Below are 13,364 nucleotides of genomic sequence, written 5' to 3' on the forward strand. Positions count from 1 at the left end.
TCCGCAATATCTCTCTTCATACCATTCCAGCAATAGACTTCCCGTAGATCACGGTACATCTTGGTGGCTACCGAATGAATAGAATATCGAGAACTATGAACTTCCTCTAGAATTTTCTCCCTCAAACCACCAATATTCGGAACGCATAACTGACCTTGGTACCTAAGCACCCCATCTCCCCCGTGGGAGCACTACACCATTTTAGGCCTACGGCCATACTAATTCTGGACAATGCTTGTAAAGTGTTGCCTAAAATATTTCTGGGGACACTTTTAAAGCATAGTCCAAATTTTAAACTGTTAGCTTCGATAATATTGACAACACTTGCAAAGTGTACTTTTTAATGGTATAAGCTGCACTTTATAAGCATTGTTACAATATGATATAATTGGCAACAACTATTTACATATATGGCCACACTTTTGAAGTGTCCTATTTTTATAATTGTAAAACCAACACACTACAAGTGTGGCCTTAACTTTTTCACTAAAATATTATATTCCCTCCAACATTTTTAACTCTCCCTCCCATTTTTATTGGGCAAAAACATAATATTCATAAAACATTAAAACTTTGTTTTCCCAAAATCAGAAAAACATGCTTTTCTCTAATGAACCGAAGAACATGCTTTTCTTTGATGAACTGAAGAGCTGAAGCTAAGTCTGGAGGACTGATCAAGAGATGAAGCTAAGTCTCTCTGTCACAGATGAACCGAAGCTAAGTCTCTCTGTCATGATTTTCTCTCGGATTTCTCGCTGAAGAAAACAATTTCTCACAGATTTCTCGTTGAAGAGCTGAAGATCTTCTCACTGAAGAACACGATTTTGTTGGAATAGAGTTTATCAGGTTAGAAATTCTATCTTTGAAAGTCTAAATTTTAGCTTTAGGATTTTAATATTCGTGTGGTTTTTGTACGATTTTGGGAGTCTAGCTCGTATGTTAGCTTCATCAGTTTGAAATTAAGCTGAATAGCTATAGGGTCTTGTTAATCGAATCATATTAATTTCACTCTAGAAAGTCAGTAGGTTTTGAAAGAGAAGCAGAATCGTCGTGCAACCCATTGTCTTGTTTTAGAACATTGTGTCTGCAGGTTATAGAGTAAGTTTCACTTTGGCTTGGAATGATATTATGTTGAGTAGATAGGTCTACATAATTTTAAGCTAATTGATATCTGATGATATCTGTGTATCTATTATTCTATGGCAGATGGATCTGATAGCTAAGTTAAGCCATCCATATATCGTGGAGTACAAGGATGATTGGGTCGAGAAGGTATTATGTTATTTAGCTTCTAGAACAGGATTTGGAACTGATATTTTTTATGAGAACGGAGAAGCATGAGCACTGCAAAAATAATCTGAGCCAACAAAGGCTTTTGAAGCAATATTTTTGTCACTTGCCTTAACTGGGAAAGTTATACATAAAAAGGCAATGTGTTTCCAGCATACCAGCAGACAAATTGGACACAGAACAAACTGATAGTTCCATTAATACTCTTAAGATTGCCATCCTTTTATTAGAAGGAGATATTGTACAGGAGCTTCCGTCTGTGTTGTTTATCAAAATTATTGATAATATCATCAATTGTATCCTCCCAATTTTCAGTCGCTTCAAGTTCTTTACACAAAATCAAAGCAAGACGACATCCAATTGCTTCCTCCTCATGGTTATCTTTTACATCTAAATTGCTAACAAGAACCGGCTTCAAGAGAACACGGTTTCGATATGAAGATCTTCAAGCACCAACTCAAAAACTTTTTCTTCAAATGTAATTACAACATCAAAGGGACCATGAGCTGCATTATCCTACCAACGTTGAGGTGCAAGCTTTACACCCAAGTTCCTTTTCAGCAAAAGGCAGTATTCCATTTTGTCTGTACAACGTCTTTGCGACAGAGGTTATCAAACATCTGCTTATAAGGAGTGCCGAAGTCGTGAACACTTGGTTCCCTAATAGAAGGAACAAGAAGCTTCACATGTTGCCCAGTGCCATATGAGGCCACATCAAAGCCCTCACTTTTCAGTAGACAATGTGACTCCATGCTCCAATTCTGGTTAGACGAGCACACCATTGTATATTGGAGCTTCATAACTATTTTCGGCATTTATACTCTAGTGTTCCAGATGAAACGAATTCGTCAATAGCTACACCTTCTGGAATTTGCGCCTGCGTCCGGTTGGAACTGAAATGATTATCCTTGACTTGAGAAAATTCTATATCGAGTTGCCTCAAAATAGGATTGACTTTGTTTTTCTTTCAGGGGAATTGGATATGCATTGTTACCAACTATTGTGAAGGTCCATATGTGAGTGGTTATCCTAGCCTTGCTAGCATTTTTTACTTATTGACATATGAATTCTACGTTTCTCCCAAAATATGGTCAAAATATATTTGTAGACTAAACTACCCTATGATTCTTTTAAATGAAGAATCTTTAGACACCTTTTCCTAAATTATGAGGTTGAAAGTAATAAGATAATGGGAATGTTTTATGGTGTAATATGAAGATAATGACTTTTTATTTTTTTGGGTGATCAGGGAAAAAATCATAAGGAAGTCTAGGGGAGCTCTCTTCCCAGAAGTGGTAGTTTAGATACAACTTCCATCATAATGGGTTCTCATACTAGAGTGGTTTACTTAAAGTTTATGTGTTCACCAACTTTTTCCTCTGCAGAAACTCTGCAAATGGCTGACTCAGCTATTACTGGTGGTAGATTATCTGCACTCCAACCACGTTCTACATAGAGACGTGAAGGTATAAACATGCCCTGATTTAATGAGCTTTCCTTATGGAAACTATAGTCCTTCTACCTCGTGCCTCACCTTGCAAAGATCGTGCATCTTTTCCTTCTTCCTTACAATGGTGGCTGCAAACATTGTTTTCTACTTTGGATACAAGTTTTCATTTTGCATTATGTTCTTGAAATGTTGGATGTAGAATTGTAGCTTTCAGTAATATGTTTCTTGGTAACTTCATATGTATAAGTTGCCTAAGGAACTACATATCTTAATGTTTGCATTTGGTTCTCTTTGTTTGTGTATAAATTGCCTAAGGAACTTCATGTCCTAGCTTTCACTTATCGATTTTGGACATCATTGTGGATCAAAAGTTCTGTTTCTGTAATTTAATCATCTGTCTCTATTTCTTTCACTCCCTCCCTTGTGTACCTAATTTCCCTTCACAAGAGAGCTCGCGATCTCTGGATTCACTGCGCCATGGAAAATATGAAGATGTGACTACACTGCTGTGCATTGAATTTTTTGTTTGGTTATAACCATTATTTCTTTGATAATCTCATAGCAATTTACTCTTGTAGTGGTTTAATGATGTCTTCTCAACTAATATATCTGACAAGTGTGAGAATGTTCTCAGTCGACTATGAGAAAAATATGGATGCAAAGTATGTCTATTTCTATTATTACATTCTCCATTACTTTATCTTGGACTTTGGCTAGTGTATCTTCTAGCTTTGGTTTAGAATTGTTGGAATAATTAGCGTCAATATTGTGAGTATCTATCACTCTACAAGATTGTTAGTACGTTCAAGATTTTTCTTCATCTCGTGGTTGAAGATTGTAGAGAATGTAATACCAGAGTTGCATGAGATGCGCATTGCGCATATTGTTTCTATTGGGTTTGAATCATTGTGCACACTGAATCCAGACTGTGGTGGCGGGTACACAATTTCTCTTTGAATATTCTGGTTACATCACATGTCTTCTTACTATATCTCAACGTCTTATTGGAAGCAACTTCAAATCATCCTTGTTATCTGTTTTCTTCTTCTTTTCTTGTCACTAGGAAAGGAGCAATATTGACATATGATACTCGTACAAATTTGCCATTTTTTCACTCATTTATTGCAGCAGACTATGTTTCTGCTCAGCGGTTTAGGTGAGACATGTTTCTGAAGCTACCTACACTAAAGCAATCTAACCTAGTCATGAATTTCTTTTAGACTCCATCTAAGAACTGGTCTGATGTTATTGTTGTCATTTGAGAACTGATTTATTGATTTAGAAATATGGTGGCATCTGAAATGACTGAAAACATCAAATAGTTGTATCTTACCTTAGGTTTACTTTTATTCTTAATTAGTTGTCAAAACTTTTAAGTTGATAACTTTGGAACCTATCAACAATGTTCTATGGGTTCTTGCAGGAGGAGGTTAATGTATTTCCATATGGAGATTTTTGAGAAGGTGGATATCATTGTGACACATACAACTAGGTATGTCAAGGACTTCCATACCTTCACCAAGGCTACTCTATTCCAGTTATTGAACATATTAAAGGGCTAGTCCAGAATGTGTAGACGGTAGATTAGTTAGCTGATACATGTCAAAGTTAGATTTTTGACATCCTGAACTTGTGTGCATAGGCAGGAATATTCCTATCACCATTTCTTATACTTCCTTCTTTATTAGCATGACACCACCCAGAATTCCACCAAGTGCTACTAAAGTTGGGGAGACTGATTTGCAAGTTTCAAGTTTTTCCCTTAGTCACCTCTTACCAGATATCATTAACTATGGAGTTCGTTGAAACTTTACAAAGGTTGTTTCTCTACTATTTGTATTCATGTATTCTATATTTTAGGAGATCTTTTGTAGTTTATAGCAGAGATGTTGCTTGTGTATTGGCTTTGTGATTGTCAACTGGTTCTTATATAACTAAGTCATTACTTTTTTTCACAACGTGCTCATGATTAGTTTCATAGAGACCTTTTTGTTGAATTTTTGTTTTCTCATCCATGTGTATTCCATTTTGGTCGTGATCATCTGCATATGTTAGTTTACATGTTGCTGTGTGATTTTCTGAGGTTTTTTGGTTCTGATTGCCTTCTTTTTTGAGACAGGCCAAATTCACTGCCATATCCAATTTGCTCTCTATCTGTAAGTTTTTAATGTCATCGTCTTTCCCTAATTCAATCACCTTCTACCTTCAAATTATTGTTTATTGGTGTTTTCGATTAGATTTAATATAATATTGTATTGTACTCATACATGGAAGTGTTTCTAACGCTGATAAAGTTATTTATTCCTTAATTTCTTGATAATTCAAAGCCAAGTATGTTTCAAAGTGCATGTACACTGAGACTTGACAAAGAATAGAGATGTAAACTGTTTCGCTTTCAAGAATAAATCAAACTGTTTCGCTTTATTTTTGATTCTAGTATGTAGAAATGCTTGTTGGATTGTTTCTATGCACTTTACTATCTGCAACAGTTACAATAGTTGAAGATAGACAATCAGGTATTTGAATTAATGTAGAAAACAAGATATCTATGTGTTTGGGAAAGTTGATAATCAAGTTTACATCAAAAGGTTACTGATCAAGTGTACTATCTATGATCATGATCCTCATGTAAGTGAGCCATGTTTTTTTTGAGTAGTCTGTGCTTGTTAAAAGTAGGAATTATGTCTATCTAGAACAAAAAATGTCCTCTAAGTCCTGCCATTTTTGAGGAAGAACTGCGGCTAAATCTGCTGATCTGGCCGTTGTTTTGTTACCCGGTCTTGGTGGTGTAGTTATAGGAGATTATACCTAATGATCATCGCGAAACAAAGGGAATAATATCAAATGTATCCCCCACTGCTACTTGACAGCCTAAGGAGAAGATGATCATGCAAAAAATAGCTAGGGGAAGTGAGTTAGCTCTTTAGAGGTGGATGAAGTGTTCAGAATTGATGAGATCAAATATATCTTATATTAACAAATTATAATTAGTATCAGGTCATTTTAATCTGATATATTTTATTGATTTTCTAAAGAATGTTAGGGCCCTACGAGTAAAAGTCGAGTCTATTACTGCACAACTTATGCACAAAGAGTAGAGTTAGATTTTGCAGGAACTCTAGTGCAAGTGTTACTCCATAAAATAAGACATTCAATGGCGCTGGTGTTTCTCTGGCTGATTTTAAAATCATCCTTTTAAATTGGAGACTTGTGCGAATGACCTGTTAAATTTGATATGACCAAACAAACTGATTTTCAGCATGTCAGATCAACATTTTGTAATACACAACCAAACAAGGTGAGTGTTCACTTACCACATTTAGATAGCATAGTATCACCTATTGACAATTCCTAATGTTATATGTTATTATATAATGTTATGCAACTATATTGATTGTATATTCGTGTCATCTCTTGCTCATCTTTTTAGATGCCACATTCTTCTATAGTGGATCGTAAGGATGTAAGTTAACCATGCGCTCCTTCCAATTTTAATATGGATTAACGTGGTGATAATGTATGCTAGATAGTAGATGAAAAAATATTGATGAAATGTCCAGATTTGCATTTTATGTATCTCATTTGTGCTTATATTATAATAAAATGAACTAGACAGAATAGCCAACAACAAAAGACATAAAAGTGATGCTACAAAAATTCTACACAACATTGCCACACTTCAAAAGTGATGCTATAGGGACGTCTAATGTGTGGCTTACTGATTACAAATTTTATCTTGTACATAAGAAAAGTTACACTTTATAAGTGTTGTTCTAGATGAGATATTAAAGGCAACACTTTTTAAGTGTGACCAATAACAAAACAAAGGCCACGCTTTTAAGTGTAGTATAATCAAACAAATGTGTTGCTAATGAATTACTACAAAGCGTGCCCTTTATACCTCTTTGGCCATGCTTTTTAAGTGTAGCTGCTATGGCTACATTTCAAAAGTATGGCCTAATGTCAAAGGTTACGCTTCTTTAGGGCACCACCTAAAAAGCATTGTTGAAAGTCCAAAAGTTTAGCCTTTTATCAAAGGCCACACTTTTTGCTAGTTTAGACTACACTTTACTAGAGTGGCCGTAGCCCTAAAATGTTGTAGTGGAGAAGGCCTCAACGGGCTTCTTGAGTACCGACTGTTTCAACTCAACCACTATAGGATCAGGGCTTTGCTTAGCCTTCACATCCATCACAAAAGACGGTTTGGACCCATTATGAGCATGACACCACACTTGGTGGAATCCACTAGTTGGACACCTAGTCGTGTCAATCTATGCACCTCACAAACCAATTCTTTATTTTCATCCTCTACATGAGCCACACTACAAATGGACAATCTACTAAGTGCATCCGCTACAACATTAGCTTTGTCGGGGTGGTAAAGGACACTCATGTCATAATACTTCAAAAGTTCTAACCACCTTCTTTGTCATAGATTCAAGTCTTTTTGACTACACATATTGAAGACTCTTGTGATTGATGAAAACATCCACATGGACCCCATACAAGTAATGTCTCTATATTTTCAAGGCAAATACTACCGCCGCTATTACAAGATCATGGGTCGGATAATTCTTCTCATGTACTTTGAGTATCCTTGAATAATAGGCAATCACCTTACCGTTTTGCATGAGCACACTTCCCAACCCAACTCTAGAGGCGTCACAATATACAACAAAACCATCTGTACCCTTCGGTAAGGTCAACACTGGAGTGGAAATAAGTCTATCTTTCAACTCTTGGAAGTTTTTCTCACAAGCCTCCGACCACTCAAACTTAGGCTTCTTTTGTGTCAAAGCTGTCAATGGAGAAGCAAAGGAGGAAAATCCCTCAACAAACCTCTTATAGTAACCAGCCAAACTCAAAAAGCTTATAATATCGGAAGGAGTTAGAGGTATAAGCCAACTCTTGACCACATCTGTCTTCTTAGGATCTACCTCAATACCCTTGTTTGACTCAATATGACCAAAGAAAGATACGAGCCTTAACTAAAATTCACACTTGCTAAACTTTGCAAAAAGTTGTTGGTCTTTAAGAACTTGGAACACAATTCTCAAATGGTCCATATGTTCATTTCACTCCTTAAATAGATCAAAATAACATCGATAAACATAATCACAAACATATCAAGGTATTGTTTAAACACCTTATTCATCAAATCCATAAATACCGCTGGGGCATTTGTAAACCCAAATGACATAACCACAAATTCATAGTGACCATACCGGGTCCTAAAGGCCATCTTGGGAATATAAACCCCTCTCACCCTTAATTGATGATAACCCGAACGAAGGTCTATTTTGGAGAAATATCTAGCCCCTTGAATTTGATCAAATAATTCATCAATTCTCGGAAGGGGATATTTATTAATGGTCATTTTATTCAATTGACGATAATCGATGCACATTCTAAGAGACCCTTCCTTCTTTCTAACAAACAACATCGGAGCACCCCATGGAGAGATACTCGGTTGAATGAAGCACTTATCAAATGAATCCCTTAGTTTCTCTTTCAACTATTTTAACTTCGTCGGAGCCATTCTATAGGGAGGAATGGTGATAGGTTGTGTGTCTAGTAAAATAGCAACACCAAAATCTATTTGCTTCTCGAGAGGAATACCGGGCAAATCATCGGGGAAAACTTCTGGGAACTCATTCACTACCGGAACCGACTGTAGTGGAGGAGTTTCAGACTCCACATCATTAACCCTAACAAGATGGTAAATGCACCCTTTGGAGATCATTTTCCTAGCATTAAGGCAATAAACAAATTGACCTCTAGGGATAGAATTCACCTCTTTCCACTCTAAAATAGGTTCATTTGGAAATTGGAATTTAACCACCTGAGTCCTACAATCGAAAGAGGCATAACATGCATGCAACCAATATATACCCAAAATCACATCAAAATCCAACATATATAACTCCACCAAATCCACCAAAGTAACCCTATGAGACAAGGAAATGGGAAAACTTCTATAAACTTTCCTAGCCACCACAGAATCACCAACCGGGAAAGAAATCGAAAAATGCTCTAATAACACTTCGGGGAGTATTTCAAAATTCATGGCCACTAAAGGTGTCACAAAGGACAAAGTAGCACCAGGATCTAGCAAGGCATATACATCAATAGAAAATAATTTAAACATATCGGTCAAAACATTTGGGGAGCTCTCTTGGTCATCCCGGGATCAAAGAGCATAAAAGCGGTTTTGCTTTTGAGCATTGGATTTTGAGCCGCTTGGAGGAGATTTCTTGCCTTCCTTACTTTTTAGCCGTAAGTGTAGGGAAATTTCTCAAATGATGACAACACTTACCACACCCAAATCATACATCTGTGCCGGGTAAGTACATACCATCATGAATCTTCCAAGATTTTGCACAATTTGGCCTATTCACATAAGAACCACCACTATTACCTCCTTGAGGTTTAGGGTTAGGCACCCTATCCTTGTTGACCCTTGGATAAGAATTTGAGGAACCTTGGTTGGAGAACCTTTGCTTGAACCTTGGTTGACCTTGCCCATTGGACTTAGCATTGGAGAAATTCCCATCACCGGTTCTAGCTCTTTTAACCTCCCTATTCTTGTCTTGGAGTTTCTCATCCTCTATTTTTTGTGCATACACCATAAGACGTGAGATATCCATATCATGAAGAAGCATTGCCGTACAACATTCTTTTCTTACCAATTTGTACACACCCATCAAATACCTACTCATCATATCCCTTGAATCCGCCACCATAGTCGGGGCATAGTTGGACAATTGAGTAAACTTTAGAGAATATTCTTGAACACTCATATCTCCTTGACGAAGGTTAATGAATTCTTCCACCTTACTTTCCCTTATCTCTCGGGGAAAGAACCTATCAAGGAACACCGAATTGAACACTTTCCACTATATTGGACCCGTTCCTACTGGCCTATTGTTCTTCCATTGAGTATACCATACTTGAGCCACACTCTTCAATTGGTAAGCGTCTAACTCCGCTTTCTCTATCCAAGTCACCCCCATGGCATCAATTATTTTATAAACCTCTTCCACAAATTCTTGAGGATCCTCTCCCACTTTGGAACCAAGAAATAAGAGAGGGTTCATTCTTTCAAAATCCCTCAATCTAGAAGCTGCGGAATTCACATTATGGTTCACATGAGGCCCAATATCTCTATTGGCTTGGGCTGTCATGGCTTGGGCTTGATTTATCACAGCTTGAGCATGAGCTATCATGGCATGGGTCAACATTTGGATAGTAGATCTAAACTCTGTCGGGGTCACATTCTCAACCACGAGATCAACCAGAGCTTGGTCAACTTGAGGAGCTTGATTACCTTGAAGAACTTCCTCATTCATATCTCCACCCTCCATTCCTCTAGCGTTAGCCCTTCATGTATTCATATCATGAAGACACAAAAGAAGGATTAAGAGAGGGACTTTTATAGAGTTAAACTCTAAGGCAAGACTTAAAAGTAATGAAAGAAGTGAAATTTTCTAACATCTTATAGCCTCTTATTCATAAATGTGGCGCTCTTCACACTCATGAACAAGAATCTACTATACGTGGCTTATGAGACATCATCCTAGAATCATTCTAAACCTTGTGCTCTGATTACCAAGTTTGTCACGACCCAAGGGTATCCCCTTGACGTAACAAGGCACATAATACCCTAAAGGCACCATGTAAGCCACTTAGCTCATAACATAAAGCATTAGAACAAATAGAGTAAAAATGCATTTCAAGTCTTAAGAAGATTTCATAAATGCAAAGCGGAAGTCTAGACTTCCGCTTTGCTTTTATGAAATCTTCTTAAGACATGAAATGCATTTTTACTCTATTTTTTCTAATGCTTTATGATATGATATGCTAAGTGCCTTACATGGTGCCTTTAGGGGTATTATGTGACTTATTACGTCTAGGGGGTACCCTTGGGTCATGACAAACTTACCCCTAAATGTAACAAGGAACATAATACCCTTAAAGGCACTATGTAAGCCTCTTAGCATATCTTAACATAAAGCATTAGAACAAATAGAGTAAAAACGCATTTCAAGTCTTAAGAAGATTTCATAAAAGCAAAGCAGAAGTCTAGACTTGTCTCAATTAGCCTCGATTACAATAGTCCAAATGAAAAGGGACATAGACCATACAACATAGTTTGGAAATGAAATACTAAAAATGAAACTCAAAGTGAATCTCCCATCCTTGAATCCTAAGGATTCACCACAAGCAAGGAGAATAGTCAAATCCTAGCTCGAACAGAATGATGACCGACTAAAGAACCGGACCCTACACTTGGGAAAAATGTAGGAAAATATGGATTAGTACAAAAATGCACTAAGTGTGATAACCATGCATAAAAACCTTGAAAACATGCAAAAAGGGACATTTTAGTTGAATGCATACAATTTATTAAGTTAAAGCATCATCTTGAAGGAAAAATGAAATGCATGTCATAATCATGTTCATTCCATTGATCTTTATACCATATGAGAAACATACCATAAGTACCCTCAAAGTCTACTTGTGCAAAGCATGAATAAGATCTCATAATCCTACCCATGCTAAGTAAAGCTTCTTGAGTAACCATACTTCATAATTTATCTTCTTGTTCATAGTGGGAATAAGCCTTAATCGACATAGACTATGTGAGCTTAACATGGAATCCGGTGTTACCCACACTGAAAAAGGTTGTCCTACCTTCCTAAGGTAAGACCATCATCATAATAGCTTTTAGGTGGATCCATTAGCTAAAGAACTATGGGGCCACATAGTTTATGGGTAGAAACCCGTCCTTTCTCACGAAAAGGTTCCTATCTAAAGATATTGCTTCTAAAAACCTGACCTTTCTCACGGAAAGGTTACCATCTCATAGTAAATATCCACTCGGTGCTAAGCATAATTCCTATGGAGTACATATTAAGTCTTGACCCAAGTTCATATTCATTGAAGAGTGCCTTGACACTCAATTCAACATAATTCATAAGATAGCTCATAGATTCAATAGGTGAGAATAGCCCTTCAACATTAGAGTCACTATCATGTGAGAAAACCTTCCACATTATGTTCATTATGTGTTCATGAGAATAGCCTTTCAATCAACACAACAATATCATCATAGATTACCCTTCAAGGATCAAGGATCACATTCAATCAACACATCTATAATTACTACATTAGACATGGATGATAACATAATTCAAGTAGTTCTATTACTACATGCATAATTCTATCATATTCTACTAGCATCAATCATTACCCACACTTTGAGATCCAAATTGGGGAAAATAGGGTAATTCATGGGTTCTTTGGGAATTCAACATAAGATTATATAAAATCATCAACATATCCTAATAAAACATAAATCAATCATTAAAAATGAATTTGAAAGGAATCCATGAGATTGAAGTCAAACCCTAACTTTTGGGATTTCTAGCTTTGAAATTAGGGGTTTTCAAGGGGACCCATGGATGAAGAGCTACCATACCTCAGTTATGATTCTCCAAATATTTTGAGTGAACAAATATTGTTTCTTTAAGCCCTAGCTTCAATTTTCCTCTTCTTCTTTCTTGAGTTCTAGAGAGAGAAATTTTGAGAGAAAATGAACTTTTGGGATTTAATTTGGGGGTTTAGGAAATAATGGGTTGAATGGGTGTATTTTGACTTAAAATGAGTTATATAGTGACGCCAAACTTACCCAAAACGACTCCATTTCAATTGGACTTAAACATCAAATTCCCAAAATAGTCCTGACTTAAAGTTAGTTGTGAGGGACCACGTGGGGCTCCACGTGCCGTGGTCCCATCCGTGGTCTTGAGCAGTAACTAGGCATGTTGTACCTTTAGCTCACACACCCAAGGAAACTCCACAAAGGGCTACATGAACCGTGGTCTTGACCACGAGTTGTGGTCCCTCTCGTGGCCTTGAGGTAGTAGCTAGGCAGGTTGTACCTTTAGCTCACACACCTAAGGCAACTCCACGAGGGGGTCCACGAATCGTGGTCTTGTCCACGAGTTGTGGTCTCTCTTATGGGCCTTGAGGCAGTGTCTTATCCATCCTCCATCACCCCTCAACCACTAAGGCATGTTCAAGGTCACTCCCACGAGCTTCCTAAGGCTTCACAAGTCGTGAAGTAGATCGTGTGGATGAACCTATCTGAGACTGCCTTAAGGAGGCTACTGCCTCCACTTTCACGAGTGGCACCCCGACTCGTGGTGACCACTACTGGTAGTGAAGGCCCTTATCGTCTTGGGGTAGTGCCTTAGAAAGGCTTGGGCATTCTTGGCCCTTTGCCTTTTTCCTTGGTCCTTGCCCTCCTTCCTCGACTCTAACCTTAACGTTTAGCTCTAGTTTTTGCCTACTTATTTCCTGAGTGTTACAAAGATTTAGAGACAAGAGATTTTACAGAGTGCCTAGTGGATTGTAATCTGGTAGAATTGCATATAGGAGGAAGGGAATACACCTGGACAAATGGACATGTGTATAGTAGGATAAACAAAGCAATAGGCAATGATGCATAGATGGGTAAGATACAAACACAAGACATGGCCATGGAACCACTATTTTCAAATCATTCACCATTGGGGTTGATACTAGGGGAGCAAAGGGACACACAAAAGAGGCCATTCAG

At 37.4% G+C, this 13,364-nt stretch overlaps 1 protein-coding gene and 1 pseudogene across 1 annotated transcript; one reads left to right on the forward strand and one right to left on the reverse strand.

The window, feature by feature from the left end:
• Positions 1-1,516: 1,516 nt before the first annotated feature.
• On the reverse strand, positions 1,517-2,090 carry LOC125874576 (uncharacterized; annotated as a pseudogene).
• A 389-nt stretch (positions 2,091-2,479) lies between these two features.
• On the forward strand, positions 2,480-4,546 carry LOC125873777 (fatty acid amide hydrolase-like). Its single transcript, XM_049554636.1, has 6 exons — positions 2,480-2,497; positions 2,676-2,756; positions 3,575-3,678; positions 3,804-3,896; positions 4,164-4,232; positions 4,429-4,546. Exons 1-6 carry the CDS (start codon positions 2,480-2,482, stop codon positions 4,544-4,546), a joined length of 483 nt encoding a protein of 160 aa, XP_049410593.1.
• The last annotated feature ends 8,818 nt before the right edge of the window (positions 4,547-13,364 follow it).

The sequence above is a fragment of the Solanum stenotomum genome, chromosome 8 (genome assembly GCF_019186545.1).
Source record: "Solanum stenotomum isolate F172 chromosome 8, ASM1918654v1, whole genome shotgun sequence".
NCBI lineage: Eukaryota > Viridiplantae > Streptophyta > Magnoliopsida > Solanales > Solanaceae > Solanum > Solanum stenotomum.